This window comes from Salvelinus alpinus, chromosome 2, assembly GCF_045679555.1.
Source record: "Salvelinus alpinus chromosome 2, SLU_Salpinus.1, whole genome shotgun sequence".
Classification (NCBI taxonomy): domain Eukaryota; kingdom Metazoa; phylum Chordata; class Actinopteri; order Salmoniformes; family Salmonidae; genus Salvelinus; species Salvelinus alpinus.
The window spans coordinates 71,996,020-72,010,273 of record NC_092087.1 but is presented as its reverse complement, the minus strand read 5'-3'; the positions used below and the strand labels follow the sequence as shown (position 1 = coordinate 72,010,273).

The 14,254-nt window shown below is 42.7% G+C and overlaps 2 protein-coding genes across 4 annotated transcripts in view; both read right to left on the bottom strand.

Annotated features, from left to right (window-relative positions):
• Window positions 1-2,609, bottom strand: part of LOC139567716 (rab11 family-interacting protein 4A-like) — an 87,892-nt gene extending 85,283 nt beyond the window's left edge. For both annotated transcript variants that reach the window (XM_071389148.1, XM_071389149.1), the window contains exon 1: window positions 2,352-2,609. In XM_071389148.1, coding sequence (XP_071245249.1) covers window positions 2,352-2,561 — 210 coding nt within the window. In that variant the 5' untranslated portion in view covers window positions 2,562-2,609. The remainder of the gene's footprint in view (window positions 1-2,351) is intronic.
• A 1,256-nt stretch (window positions 2,610-3,865) lies between these two features.
• Window positions 3,866-10,728, bottom strand: LOC139567717 (CCN family member 1-like). 2 transcript variants are annotated; one of them, XM_071389152.1, is made up of 5 exons: window positions 10,461-10,728; window positions 9,247-9,460; window positions 7,900-8,271; window positions 7,442-7,620; window positions 3,866-5,816 (listed from the first exon to the last, which is right to left on the bottom strand). In XM_071389152.1, exons 1-5 carry the CDS (start codon window positions 10,509-10,511, stop codon window positions 5,511-5,513), a joined length of 1,122 nt encoding a protein of 373 aa, XP_071245253.1. In that variant the 5' UTR covers window positions 10,512-10,728; the 3' UTR covers window positions 3,866-5,510. The 2 variants fall into 2 exon arrangements, with proteins under 2 accessions (XP_071245253.1, XP_071245254.1); XM_071389153.1 differs by having other exon boundaries at window positions 10,567-10,728.
• Window positions 10,729-14,254: the final 3,526 nt, after the last annotated feature.

Genomic DNA, 14,254 nt, shown 5'->3' with positions numbered 1-14,254 from the left:
TCTGTAATTTTTATCATAGGTACACTTCAACTGTGAGAGACGGAATCTAAAACAAAAATCCAGAAAATCACATTGTATGATTTTTAAGTAATTAATTTGCATTTTATTGCATGACATAAGTATTTGATACATCAGAAAAGCAGAACTTAATATTTGGTACAGTAACCTTTGTTTGCAATTACAGAGATCATACGTTTCCTGTAGTTCTTGACCAGGTTTGCACACACTGCAGCAGGGATTTTGGCCCACTCCTCCATACAGACCTTCTCCAGATCCTTCAGGTTTCGGAGCTGTCGCTGGGCAATACGGACTTTCAGCTCCCTCCAAAGATTTTCTATTGAGTTCAGGTCTGGAGACTGGCTAGGCCACTCCAGGACCCTGAGATGCTTCTTACGGAGCCACTCCTTAGTTGCCCTGGCTGTGTGTTTCGGGTCGTTGTCATGCTGGAAGACCCTGCCACGACCCATCTTAAATGCTCTTACTGAGGGAAGGAGGTTGTTGGCCAAGATCTCGCGATACATGGCCCCATCCATCCTCCCCTCAATACGGTGCAGTCGTCCTGTCCCCTTTGCAGAAAAGCATCCTCAAAGAATGATGTTTCCACCTCCATGCTTCACGGTTGGGATGGTGTTCTTGGGGTTGTACTCATCCTTCTTCTTCCTCCAAACACGGCGAGTGGAGTTTAGACCAAAAAGCCCTATTTTTGTCTCATCAGACCACATGACCTTCTCCCATTCCTCCTCTGGATCATCCAGATGGTCATTGGCAAACTTCAGACGGGCCTGGACATGCGCTGGCTTGAGCAGGGGGACCTTGCGTGCGCTTTTAATCCATGACGGCGTAGTGTGTTACTAATGGTTTTCTTTGAGACTGTGATCCCAGCTCTCTTCAGGTCATTGACCAGGTCCTGCCGTGTAGTTCTGGGCTGATCCCTCACCTTCCTCATGATCATTGATGCCCCACGAGGTGAGATCTTGCATGGAGCCCCAGACCGAGGGTGATTGACCGTCATCTTGAACTTCTTCCATTTTCTAATAATTGCGCCAACAGTTGTTGCCTTCTCACCAAGCTGCTTGCCTATTGTCCTGTAGCCCATCCCAGCCTTGTGCAGGTCTACAATTTTATCCCTGATGTCCTTACACAGCTCTCTGGTCTTGGCCATTGTGGAGAGGTTGGAGTCTGTTTGATTGAGTGTGTGGACAGGTGTCTTTTATACAGGTAACGAGTTCAAACAGGTGCAGTTAATACAGGTAATGAGTGGAGAACAGGAGGGCTTCTTAAAGAAAAACTAACAGGTCTGTGAGAGCCGGAATTCTTACTGGTTGGTAGGTGATCAAATACTTATGTCATGCAATAAAATGCAAATTAATTACTTAAAAATCATACAATGTGATTTTCTGGATTTTTTTTAGATTCAGTCTCTCACAGTTGAAGTGTACCTATGATAAAAATTACAGACCTCTACATGCTTTGTAAGTAGGAAAACCTGCAAAATCGGCAGTGTATCAAATACTTGTTCTCCCCACTGTATCTGTTTCTGAATCTACACAGGCAGGTCTATGCATGCTTGCTCCCTGCTCACACAATCACTCAGCCCGGTTCAGCAGAGCGCAGCCATGCCATGACAAATGGCAGACGGCTTGTGTTAAGCCTAATTTATAACAGAGAAAACTCCTTTACTAAAACAAACCTGTCTGTCTATGTTTATTACTATGTTGAGGCTGAAACATTATATAAAATTTCAAAAGGCTGATGCAATTGAGAGCTATTGGCTACAGTCCATTAATACAGTCAAAAGAACACAATTAGCCTATTTTCCAGTCTCTCTCTCTCTCTCTCTCTCTCAGTAGTTGACCTAATTTCTCTACGACAAAATAACACATTTGGACGAAAATGAGTTTCACTTTTTGGGCCAAAATTAGAGCCTGAATAAAAGAAATGAGAGAGAAAGGCTGAATCAGATTATCTCACTGGAAAGTGTTACTGTACTCTCCTCCACAGCCACACTGAAAACTAGTTCTAACGTTAACAGTTACTTGAAAATAAAATCTCACGTCTATCTTGTTTTTTAGCAGCCAAGAAAATATACTTTTACAGGTGTAAGACACTTTGTTCAGCTTTTGGTACAAAGAGCCTGTTCCACTTTATGGTACAGGCTATATGTTCTGAATAGTCAAACATAAATGAATTAGTCTATTGTAAGTAAATATCTATGAATGTGTAATAACATAGTCTACACGACATAAAACACAACAAGAAACATAGAAACAAAGCCTTTAAACGTATAAACAAACGCTACTGTAGCGTACTCCATAAAACACCAGGTGATGCTTGATTGGAATTTATATTACCTCGTCTCCTTGGCCGAACTGTGAACCGAGGTCTACGAAATGCTCCACGCGAATGTAACCATCCGAATCCTCGTCGCACAATTCGAACACCTCTTTGAGTTTTCTGAGGAACAGCAGGAGCTGCTCCGCGTCGGGAAGGACACTTTCCATCGGACGTTTGTTGTCCTGAGGTTGAAAACCCGACTTGAACACCGAAACATAGGGCGCCATCCCCGAGGCGAGAACCACCGCTGCGCTGGCGCGCCCGACAGCAGCCTGTGCGTGACTTCACAAACTCAGTAGAGCGCGAGCACCACTGGATGCTGAGAGTTGGAAGAGGTACACTAGCGCGAGCGGGGAAAACCTATTAACAGCAGCCAGGATTAAATAGATAAAAATATTATGAACATAACGGACGAATCATTGACTTGAATGGGGACACCCGTCCTAGTCATTATATTTCCATGCATTTAATCCTATCCGATATGCGAAATCGAGACAGATATTTTTTGAATAACTGGGAGTTGATGACAGGTAAAGTTAACAACTTCGCCCATGTATTAAACCTAATATACTGTTAAAAAATCTCCACCTGAGGGCGAAGTTGTTCAAGACACATGTTTTGTCCTGAATGAGCAGCCTGCTGCACGTTTCAGTTTTTCAGATTTGAATGTCCACATAACATGCTTTTTATTGTAAATGTCTGCATATGATTCTGTGAGAATGTCAGTGTTGTCCTGTGATATCTCTGTGTTCAGTACACTTTAAAGCAGATACTATTCAATACATTTAATAATAGGTCTAAACCACCTAAACCTCAATGTCTATGGTCCCCAATGGGTCTCTCCATACATTCTGCCCCATGCTGACTGGTCTAGTCCGTGCACCCCCCATAATCCACCCGTACCCTATCTGTTTGTGTTGATGGCATCAATACTGGAGTTCCTGTTCAGTGACAAAAGTAACAGGGTGGCTTTTTAGCATCTTTTTCACCCTGGCTCAGCCTTCAAGGTGTAGTCTTAAAGGAATAGTTTAGTATTTTGTTCATTAGTCCGCTGTTAGTGATAGCTCGCCCAAATTACAAAATGGCATACAGGCTACTGGTATTCCTTATTATGTTAGCAGTCTATGGACAATGTATGACAGCAATCCATGCTTGGTTTTTGTTTACCTGGTCACTGTCTCCAAATCCTAACTTTTTTTGCATGTGTGGCACAAAGGTACTGATATTAGCATTGTTTTGTGCTTACTGACCAAATCACCCTAAAGTATCTCAAATTGATTGTGTAGCTCAGGGAAGTTACTATAGATGATTTGGACATGAAGCATGAAAAATGCTTATATCAGTACCATTGACTTGCATTGGATTTGTGCCAATAGTGGAAACAGTGACCATGTAAACAAAACCAAACCAGTGATTACTGTCTTACCTTGCCCATAGATTGCTAACACGGTAAGGAAACCAATATGTAATTTTGTAATTTGGATGAACTATCCCTTTAACACATTCCCAAAAATGTCAGCAGCCAAGAAGGTGTGTTTTGCAAATCCTTTCAGTTTATCAACCTCTTCCTACCGGCTAATCAAATGACTGCCAAATGAAAGAATTTGAAACGATACAAGTCAAGTTAAAATAAAACATCACATGTAACTGAAACTCTGAAGCAGGCAGGTCAGCTTTGTATCATGTGCACACCAACAATCACTAGCGCCATATTAATAGCTTGGCTACATATTCTAAGTTATGACAAACATACATTTTGAAGTAGACGTTGTACAATTGTATATTACAGTTTTATAGTAAAACATTTCATATGACAGTTTTGGAGTAACAAATCATAATTAAAGATGTATAAACAATAGTTTTTCGGATTTCAGGAACAGCATACAATACATGAATGAATCCCAAACACATACACAATATTGAAAATTATTCGCCAATGTTATTCATTATTGATTATTCTCTAATATTATTATGTGTTCATTATGTTTACTGTTGTTGTTGATTACAGTATCTCACTTCGCTTTAGCAACAGTGGCTTTGTCATTCCTGTTAATAAAACGTATCTGAATCTGGTAAGAGATTAGAGGTCATTTGAAGTGAATTGGTATTGGTCCAGTCATTTCTGAACACGTCTCATTTACAGACAGAGCTCCTTTTAGTACTGCAGTCAGTGGAAACAGGCTATCATTACCATTCCCTGCATAGAGAACTACTTTGTGCAGTATATAGGGAATAGTGTGCCATTTGAGACACACATTTCTTTCATTACCACCTCTCACATAAACCTGCTTTTAGACGGCTCATCATCCCAACTACACTGAACGTCACTCTCTACTGCAGAGAGTTAGTGTCAAGTTCTTTGGACAAGAATACGAATAAATAATGTTAATACTCGAGTACCCCGCGCTGAGCTAAATACTCCACCTTGTCAGTCTCTTCGTCAAGACGTTTCAGCCCATCCAGGCTTGATGTCACTTATCTTCTAAAGTCACTGTTCTCAGTGCATTGTGGGATGCCCCAGTATCACGCCAGCCCTCATAGAGCTGGGTTGTAGTCTTAGTGCACGCCCTAGCAAAATGTTTTGCAACGGATAACCAAAACAAGTATTTATTATTGAACAACTTCAGCTTGTCCCTCCCCGTGTCAGACTCTTTTCTTCCATTTGGTGCCTAGTGAATATGACCCTGGTTAGTGTAGGCAAAGCATCATATCACTTTATACAGTAAATAACCCTGTACAGTTCCTTCAAGTTCATGTGTTTCTATTCTACAACACAGTGTTGTGTTGTCGTCTGTTTCTCTCTGCCGTTGCTGTGAAGGCCCTAGCAACTTGTGGCTGGGTCCTGTTCATTATGTCACACCGTAACTAAACAAAAACGCCAGGTGGGACTGTAGGCCGGAGTTCAGAGCCATGTCTGAGGAACATTCAGGAGTGAATGGATCACCTGTCAATCAAAACCACTCCAGTCAAACATACAGTAAGTACTTTACTATTTGGGGGTTTGCTACTATAGTGCCAGGCTTTCACTGAGAGCCCATTGTGAAGCTCAGTTCTGTTATTTGAGGCCTGCAGAGAAAAACACCCTCAAGGCCCATGGTATTTATTTTAAAAAATGTCACCCTTCCCTTGTCAATGTTCTCAGTCAAGTTTGAGGATTCTGTTAAAACAAAATCAAGCTAGTCAATGAACTTATGTGTGTCTCCATACATCCAGTGCTGTGGTGGCAAGGCCACTTCGTTGAGATGGCCGCATTCCTTGCTACACTTGCACGACTGGATGAACATGGCGTCTCTCTGGAAACGCTCGCCATCCGGGCACACAAAAGTCACAGGAACGGTGCGCGTGCGACGCGGCGAGCAGCAGCGGCCATCCGTACACACGCCGCAGTAATTGGGCCGGTAGAGGCGGACACTCTGACACTCGCCGTACGACAGACGCATGGGTTCTGAGGCTTTTGGAGTCGGGGAGCACTTCTTGCCCTTCTGTAAAGGGAATAGAAGGAGGAAGGGGATGAGAGGATAAGAGAGAAAGGGGGAGATAATCAGAGAGGGCAGAGGAAAGTAAAAGTATCATGCTGTACTGTTGGGGCACCTGTATTGTTTCAATAAAATGACAAACTTTTGCAGACATCTTTAAAACATCTTTCAATTAAATGTCCGGAAGGCCTATGCAACCAAATCATCATGAACTTATCACTTATCACTAACAAAGTGTCAGTACTGAAAACAAAACTGAAGTTTATTCAATTATTCAGCTACATTTATGCCTTTACTAGACTATGGGGATATTTTATATATGAATGCTTCCGCTCAGTGTTTGAGATCAATTGACACTCTTTACCATGGCACTTTGAGATTTATTTAAACTGCAAAACCCTTACGCACCTCTGCACTTTGTATACCAGGGTTGGCTGGCCTTCTCTAGTCACTCGTAGGCTCAGTCACTGGTATACTTTTATTTACAAAGCCATTTTGGGTTTACTACCTTTTTATTTGGGCATTTTTATTGTTCAGAAATGTGGTGGGTACTCTCTTCGTTCGCTAGACTTTATCCTGCTAACTGTTCCAAATGTCCGAACTGAATTTGGTAAAAGGTCTTTTATGTACTCTGCGCCATCGTCTTGGAACACCTTACAAAATAATTTTCAACTGGAAGAACTTGTCCCGATTGGTGTTTTTAAATCACTGATGAAGGATTTTGAGGCTGATTCCCTGACCTGTCAATGTTTTTAATTTGCTGTTTTTGATATTGTTATACTCTTGTGAATTCAATGGTTTTTACTAGATTACTTGTAGTTTTTCATGTTGTCTGTCTGTAATTTTTGTAATGACTTGGTGCTGCCTATCTTGGCCAGGACGCTCTTGAAAAATAGATTTTAAATCTCAATGAGCCCTTCCTGGTTAAATAAAGGTTAAATAAAAAAATTAAAAAAATTATAGTAAAGTTATGAAATTAACTGAACACAGTGACAAAACAAAGTTTTAAATCAAACTCACTGAAACTCATTTCTCTCGCAATCAGACAGACAGAAGCCTTATTAGTCTCAGTGGTAAATCAGCAATAATCTCCCAGCCCACAGTGTGCATCCCAAATGGCACCCTATTCCCTACATAGTACACTACTTTTGACCAGAGCCTTATGGGCACTGTCAGGAGCCCTATGTGCCCTGGTCAAAAGTAGTGCACTAAATAGGGTGTGGCATTTGGGTCGCAAGCACTGATCCAGAGAAACAGATGAGGATTAATATAGACACACCATCTCCCTGGCTGAGTGCACAGGGCTCAGGCGCCTAGCTATGGACAGTTGCTTGGCAGGAATGCCGTGGGTGGGGTGGGGGGGACTATATTTAAAAGGGCGCCACCGCCAGTGTGAGTAAATCAACGCTAGTCTGTTCCCACCGGGACGTGCTCCGCAGAGGAAACAGTCTAGGGGGTTGGGGTTTGTTATCAAAGTGATACCAGATCAGTAAATGATAAGGGAGATATTGTTATTGCCTGGGATGATGATGATGATGAATGAAAATATATGTAGTCACACTGATGGGCACACAGACACACACACACATACTACACAGTTGCCCACTGCGTTGTCTAAATATGGAATTTACCTTGGGTGGGATGGCTACGTCACCGCAGGGCCGGATGGTGCAGAGGCGCGTCTCTCTATCCAGCTTACACTGGGCGTTGTCGTTGGTGATGCGTGAGGACACTCCCATCCCACAGCTTCGTGAGCAATGGGACCAGTCCGTTGTCTGGACAACACACTTCTCCAACGAATTCTTCCATACTGGGAAGGGTGGGAGGAAGAGGAGCATGGGAGACAAAGGGAAGGAAGGAAGGGAGTTACAGGGAGAATATACCACAGATGGAAGAAACCAGGATACATGACTGACTGATGTACAGACAAACATGAGTAACTATCGACCAATAGTCATCAACTATTATACCAAAAATGCTAATAGTGCTAGCGATGATCGCTCAGTGTACATGATAAGCTACAGCCAAGTATCTATCATGATCAATAACAATGCATTTGGTCAATGTCAAGAGTGCAACAGCTCCTCACCAGGCAGGTGCTTGTAGCCTTGTTCATTCTCCCAGCCCTTGCCTCTCTCCACCAGCTCATTGCCCAGTGTGTTATCCGGCTGGTACTGGTCTGGCTGAGGTTTGGGTTGTGTTGGTTGCCGATTTTGCTTGGTGGGGGGAAGGCGCCAGGTACCCTTGTGGCAGTCCACAGTGAAGCAGCACTGCCCTGGCACCCTGACCAGCTGGGGGTAGGGGCAGGAGGGGATGGCGGGGGGCAGACGGTTGGCACAGAGCAGGGAACAGCCCACGACGCCGTCGATGCAGGTACACTGGTGTTTACAGCCGGCGCGGAAATTCTCACTGTTCTGGTAGATCCTCCCGTTATACTCACACGTACGACCCTCCTTTCTCGCTGTTAAGAGAGGGAAATGAGGAGAATGCATTGAATTCCATTGAATTCAGCACAGTACAGTACAGTACAGTACAGTTAGGTACAGTTCAGTACAACTCAATTCAACTTCATAATTCCTTTAGGGGCAATTTAGATGGATACTAAGACCACTTTGAGGTAGTAACATATTTATGATTTATATACACATAAAACCATCAGCAGGACCAAGGAACTGCTTACTATCTACAGTATGTAATGTGCTATCATGTAACAAGGGGGTATTTTGGGAACCATCCATCCATGTCTCTGGAGAGTCTAAATATGAGGATGAGGACAAGAACTTCCACTGACAATCCCAGGTATGACCGGGAGGAATCTGTTATATACTCCAGTTACACCAGCTGAAACCCCCTTTACTCAATCCTCCCCTTAACAACTAGCAAACACACAATAACCGACACTGACATGGCACACAGACTGTAACCCAGAGAGAACACTTAGATCTAGAGGGAGGTCAGAGAAAGGGCAGAGGAAGGAAGTTTTGTGAGTAAGAATCCAGAAGAGTCTCTGTCTGCATATCATGGACACGGTGAAAGCCTCCAATCTTAGTCTATGAAGGATTGGAATCTTGGTTTGATGTAGATAGAACTAGTTCCATTTTGGTCTGTGAGATTGAGCTCCATAAGGAATCTACTTAACATCCAAATATCCTCCACCACTGGGATCCAACGTGCTAAGTCCTGGGGCTGTGGTGACTTTCAACACATGTTTTAGTCCTGCGGTAATATTTCTCATACATGCACCCTAAAATGCTATCACATAAAAACTCAGCATCAACTAACTACTACACATCACACTTGACAAGATATACACATACACTATTCACACATCATCATAGTTCCAACACTGAACACCTACATTACACACTTTGAATCCCAACACTTCTACAATACACACTTCCAAACGCCCCACTTCCTCCCCCTATCACAACCTTACCCCTGCAGATGCCCTGGGCCAGGGTCACGTCATTGCCGTAGTTGCACTCCAGTCCCTTGTGGTGGTCGCAGGGCATCGTGGGGCTGCAGTCCTGGTTCAGCTGGGAGGCACACACCTTGCAGCACCCGCAGCCGTCAGCCACCGCACTCGCCCCGGGGGGGCACGAGAGGGGCATGGCTGGACACTCACATACCGCCGGGCAGCTGGCACCCACCTGGAGGTGTGGGGAGGAGAGAGGAAGAGGATAGAGGAGAGGTTTAGGTTCCTAGGCATAAACTGAAAGAAGCATAGGAAAGTAAAAAGTCATTTTTGTCATGTAATTTCTTGTTGTGGTCTGCCTTCATGGGTAAAACACTACTAGTGATAAAGATGTTCTAGGAGTCTATTTTGTTCATTTTATATTCATTTTGAGATGTCAACTGATTATTTAAATTGATTATTGTGTCCCCTTTGGAGTGGTTTTGAACACTGTTTACAATTAATTGATGTACTTTAACTTCAATTTGAAGCTCATATAGTTTCTACCCCTTCATCCCTGTGGATGTCTTGTCTGTCTAGGCAGCTGTTTAAGTGTTGTATCCAATCCCCTGCCAACTCGTGAATCGAGTAGCAGTACATTAGTCTTCCGTGCCAACTTCTTCCAGTAAAAAAAATCAACAGTATGTAAAAGTCCCACCCTTAGACAGTGAGTCAAAGTTATTTGACAAGCACACACATGCCTATAAAAAAAAGACACAATTCAAGGTAGGACTGGTGGGCTACAAAAATAGTCGGTTACATTTTACATTACAGTGCCCTTATAACTGTGATTATTCCTGTAATCACAGTGTAACAAGTATTGTAATTACTCATTAGTAGGGTTAGGGTTAAGGATTACTACTGTAAGTACATTGTAACTAATTGTAACAATGAGTAATTACAAAATTACACGAGCAGTTACACAGTAGCACTGTCTTGTAAAAGTGTTACCAAATAGTCTGTAGGCTACAGCAGTTTGAAAATATATATCTTCAGGCAACAGAAAAAAACGGTAGACAAAGTTCTCACTTGTGTCTCTCTAAAATACAATTACTTGCGTATGACAGTCAAATCACCTCCAACTGCTCATTACAAAACGATCTAAGCAATCCACTCATCCATTGCTATTTTGTTGCATGATTTGCATATGATCAAAATCATACTAATTTGACAGCTGCCAAGGTGATACGACTTACCTGACTGGTGACTGCCATTGTCAAGAAAACAAAGATGATACGTTTTGCCATAATTATTGAAAATTCCAAAGAAACAGTAGACAGTTGTCAAAAAACAAGCTCTGACCTCGTTATTAGTCCGCTTGAAGACAGTTCTGAACTTTTAAATCCTCTTTCAAGAATAGACTACAGTCGCACAGTTGCGTTAGATGAATAGCAGTCGTTGAAGTGTAGAGAACAGTTATTTTCATCCCTTCCCGGAGATCGTCACAGCACTCTAAAAAAATCATTCAACAGAGAGAGTATCCTGATCTACTTTAAACCAACTCGTGAGCTACGCAGAAACTCCGCCCATGCATCGCCATATGTCCAGCCAATTATCATTCGGGCAGCGGGCCAGACATTCCAAATGGGTGGAGTTAAGGAGAGGGCTACAAATTGATTGGGGGGCGTGCTTGGGGATGAATACTGTCATTCATAAAAATCTGTAGAAGTAGGTCGTGTTTATTTTATTGTGCTGGACTAAAATGTAACCGGTGCTTTTAAGTCACATTTAGGCTTCCTGACATTCCACCTTTGTAGCCACCGCTCTGCTAACACCAAGATAAATATACCCGGCTTGCTGGTGAGCGCTGCAGACACTCCCAGTACAGTACAGTAATACTTATAGCAACAGCACCTCAGGAAAGGCGAAGCATTCCGGTGGTTTGGATATTAGTGTAACAGTACAAAAAATGTAGTCAAGGTGAAATGCAAAACATTAAAGTTATATTAAGAGTATAGGTATTACATGATTTCAGGGAAGTGAGACCTTGTCTACCTACTTGTGGCTTAATAAACCTTGTCCATTTTGTGGACTGCACAGATGTGTTTCATTACTTCCTATGCACTGTCTACTTCCACTAAAGAACGGGTACTGGCTGGGTCTTGATTGTTTAAAACAGCCATGAGGATAGACCTTGGTGTGTATTGTAAAGTTAATGGTTAACCCTGTTTATTACTAAAAGCCCATGTGAGCCCATTGTGCATCTTCTCCCAGACTCCCACTCAATACTACATTCCCATTTTTCCCATCAAGTTCTCTTTCTTTGTGGTTAGCTACTCCCTTGTGCTCTTTCCATTCCTGACACACCTCAAACACACAACCCTTATTTGATGAAAGAATGCATGAAATATGATAGGGAGAATGTGCAGGTGAGAACAACATGAACGGTTAACAGTCATATTGGTCTCCTATAGACTGCCTAAAGCGGCATTGCTATTGATAGCAAAGCTGTTTTGCAACAGTTACTACTCAATAGAGCGTTGTAGTCCATAGAGCTCATATGTAAATAGAGTTGCCTCTCTGAAAGCCTTTTGAATGAACCTGGTTCCTCTCAAGGTTTCTTCCTATGTTCCTTCCTTCTAGGGAGTTTTCCCTAGCCACTGTGCTTTTTCTCTTTGGGGTTTTAGGCTGGGTATCTGTAAAGCACTTTGTGACAACTGCATATGTTTGAATTTGATTTGATTACATTAGCAGCGATCCGGAAGGAACTAGCCATAACTTACCAGCTAGTCCTCACCCACCACTCAGGAAACACTGCTGTAGGGCTTAAAAGCTGTCTGCATCCCACATCGCACGCTATTCCCTATATAGTGCACTGCTTTTGATCAGAGCCCTGTAGGCCCAGATAAAAAGTAGTGCACTATAAAAGGAATAGGGTACCATTTGGGATGCAAACGGTCTGTCTGTCACCAGTGGTAATGATGTGACCATTGGAGACGGAAGACATGGCCCATCTATTTTAATCCAGAGGTACAGGGTTTGAGAGACCTATTTAACCGGCGACCACGGGTTTTTGCCACATCACTGAGCTGGACGAGACAGACTGGGACATAATTTTTTTTTTAAACATGCTTTTTCAAAGACTAAGGCACCAGCCCATTTGAGAACAAGTCAAGTTGGAGGTTATTCCTGGTTTGACAATTGTTGAGGTGACTGTCAGAAGCCATATGATAAATAGGCCACAGGAGGACAATACTATGTCTGTCCCAAATGGTACCCTATTCCCTATGTATCCCCATTTGGGATGCATATTATGACACAACGGAAGAGAGAAATAGCTGATATTGTGTGTCTAAGGCTAGTCACACAGGTTGCACACAATACAGATAGACAGTACATTAGAGATTGAGGAGCACAATACTATGGTTGTATCCAAAATGGCTCCCTATTCCCTATGTAGTGCAGTAGTTTTGACCAGAGCTCTATGGGCTTTGGTCAAAAGTAGTCCACTATGTAGGGAATAGAGTGCACTTATGACACAACGGAAGAGAGAAACAGCTGATATTGTGTTTCTAAGGCCAGTCACACGGTGAACACAAAGCATGGAACTGGATACAGATAAGACAGTGCAGGAGAGAATGAGTGAGTGGCTGAGAGCAGAATGGAGAAAACAAGGAAGACCAATGGAAGCGATGGACAAAGAACTGGGCTGAGAAGAAAAGAGTGGGAGAAGGCTTGCCTGAGGGAGAAGAAATGGAGAGAAAGGAGGCGTACAGGGATAGAGGGGGAGAAGTGGAGAAAGGGAAGACAGGTGTTCTGTGGTAACAGAGCTTGTTTTTTCAAGGGGAGGAGGTAGCATACACCACATCTCCTGCTCCGCCCCTATATGTGGTGCTACTGACAGCCTGGCGTACAGTACAGTACTTCACACAAAGAAAACAAGCTATGGGGTGAAGATTCCCCTAGGTAGAGACCTAGAATCAGTTTCAACTCCCTAAATTCTAACCATAGCCATTATGGGGAAAGTACAAAACTGACCCAAGATCAGCGTCTAGAGGCAACTTCACCCAACACACAAAAACACAGCACTATGCTGGTCTTACCCAGCAAATATTATAACCTTTACATTTAAGATATCTTAAAATACACATTTGCCTACATATTTAAGATTTAAACAGAGGGCTAAATACAATGTTACATCATTTAATTCCACTAATTATCTAAATTACATTCTGAAATAGGTAGACTGAGTAGAGAAAATGTAGTAGCCGTATTCTGAAATAGAAAATAAGTGTGTATGAATGTGAAGAAAAGGGAGGGGGAGAAGGAAGAGAAAGGGCAGAGGAGAAAGAGGGGAATAGAGATAGAGGAATAGAGTTCCTCCTAGTTATTATACATTGAACAAAAATATAAATGCAACGTGCAACAATTTCAAAGAATTTACTTACCAGTTCATATAAGGAAATCAGTCAATTGAAATAAATTCATTAGGCCCTAATCTATAGATTTCACATGACTGGGAATACAGATATGCATCTGTTGGTCACAGATACCTTAAAATAAAAAGAAAGGGGTGTGGATCAGAAAACTAGTCGTATCTGGTGTGACCACCATTTGCCTCACGCAGCGCAACACATCTCCTTCCGATAGAGTTGATCAGGCTGTTGATAGTGGAATGCTGTCCCACTCTTCAATGGCTGTGTAAAGTTGCTGTATATAGGCAGGAACTAGAACCCGCTGTTGTACACATCGATCCAGAGCATCCCAAACAGGCTCAATTGGTGACAAGTCTGAGCTTTGCCCGGTTACGAAGCCGAACTGCAGTCAGGTCAAGACGACGAGCTTCTTACAATTTGTACAGAAATTCTTCAGTTGTGCAAACCCCCAGTTTCAGCTGTCCGGGTGGCTGGTCTCAAACGATCCTGCAGGTGAAGAAGCTGGATGTGGAGGTCTGGCATGGTTACACGTGGTCTGCGGTTGTTAAGCCGGTTGGAACTACTGCAAAATTCTCTAAACCGACATTGGTGCCTTACTGTAGAGGAATTAAATT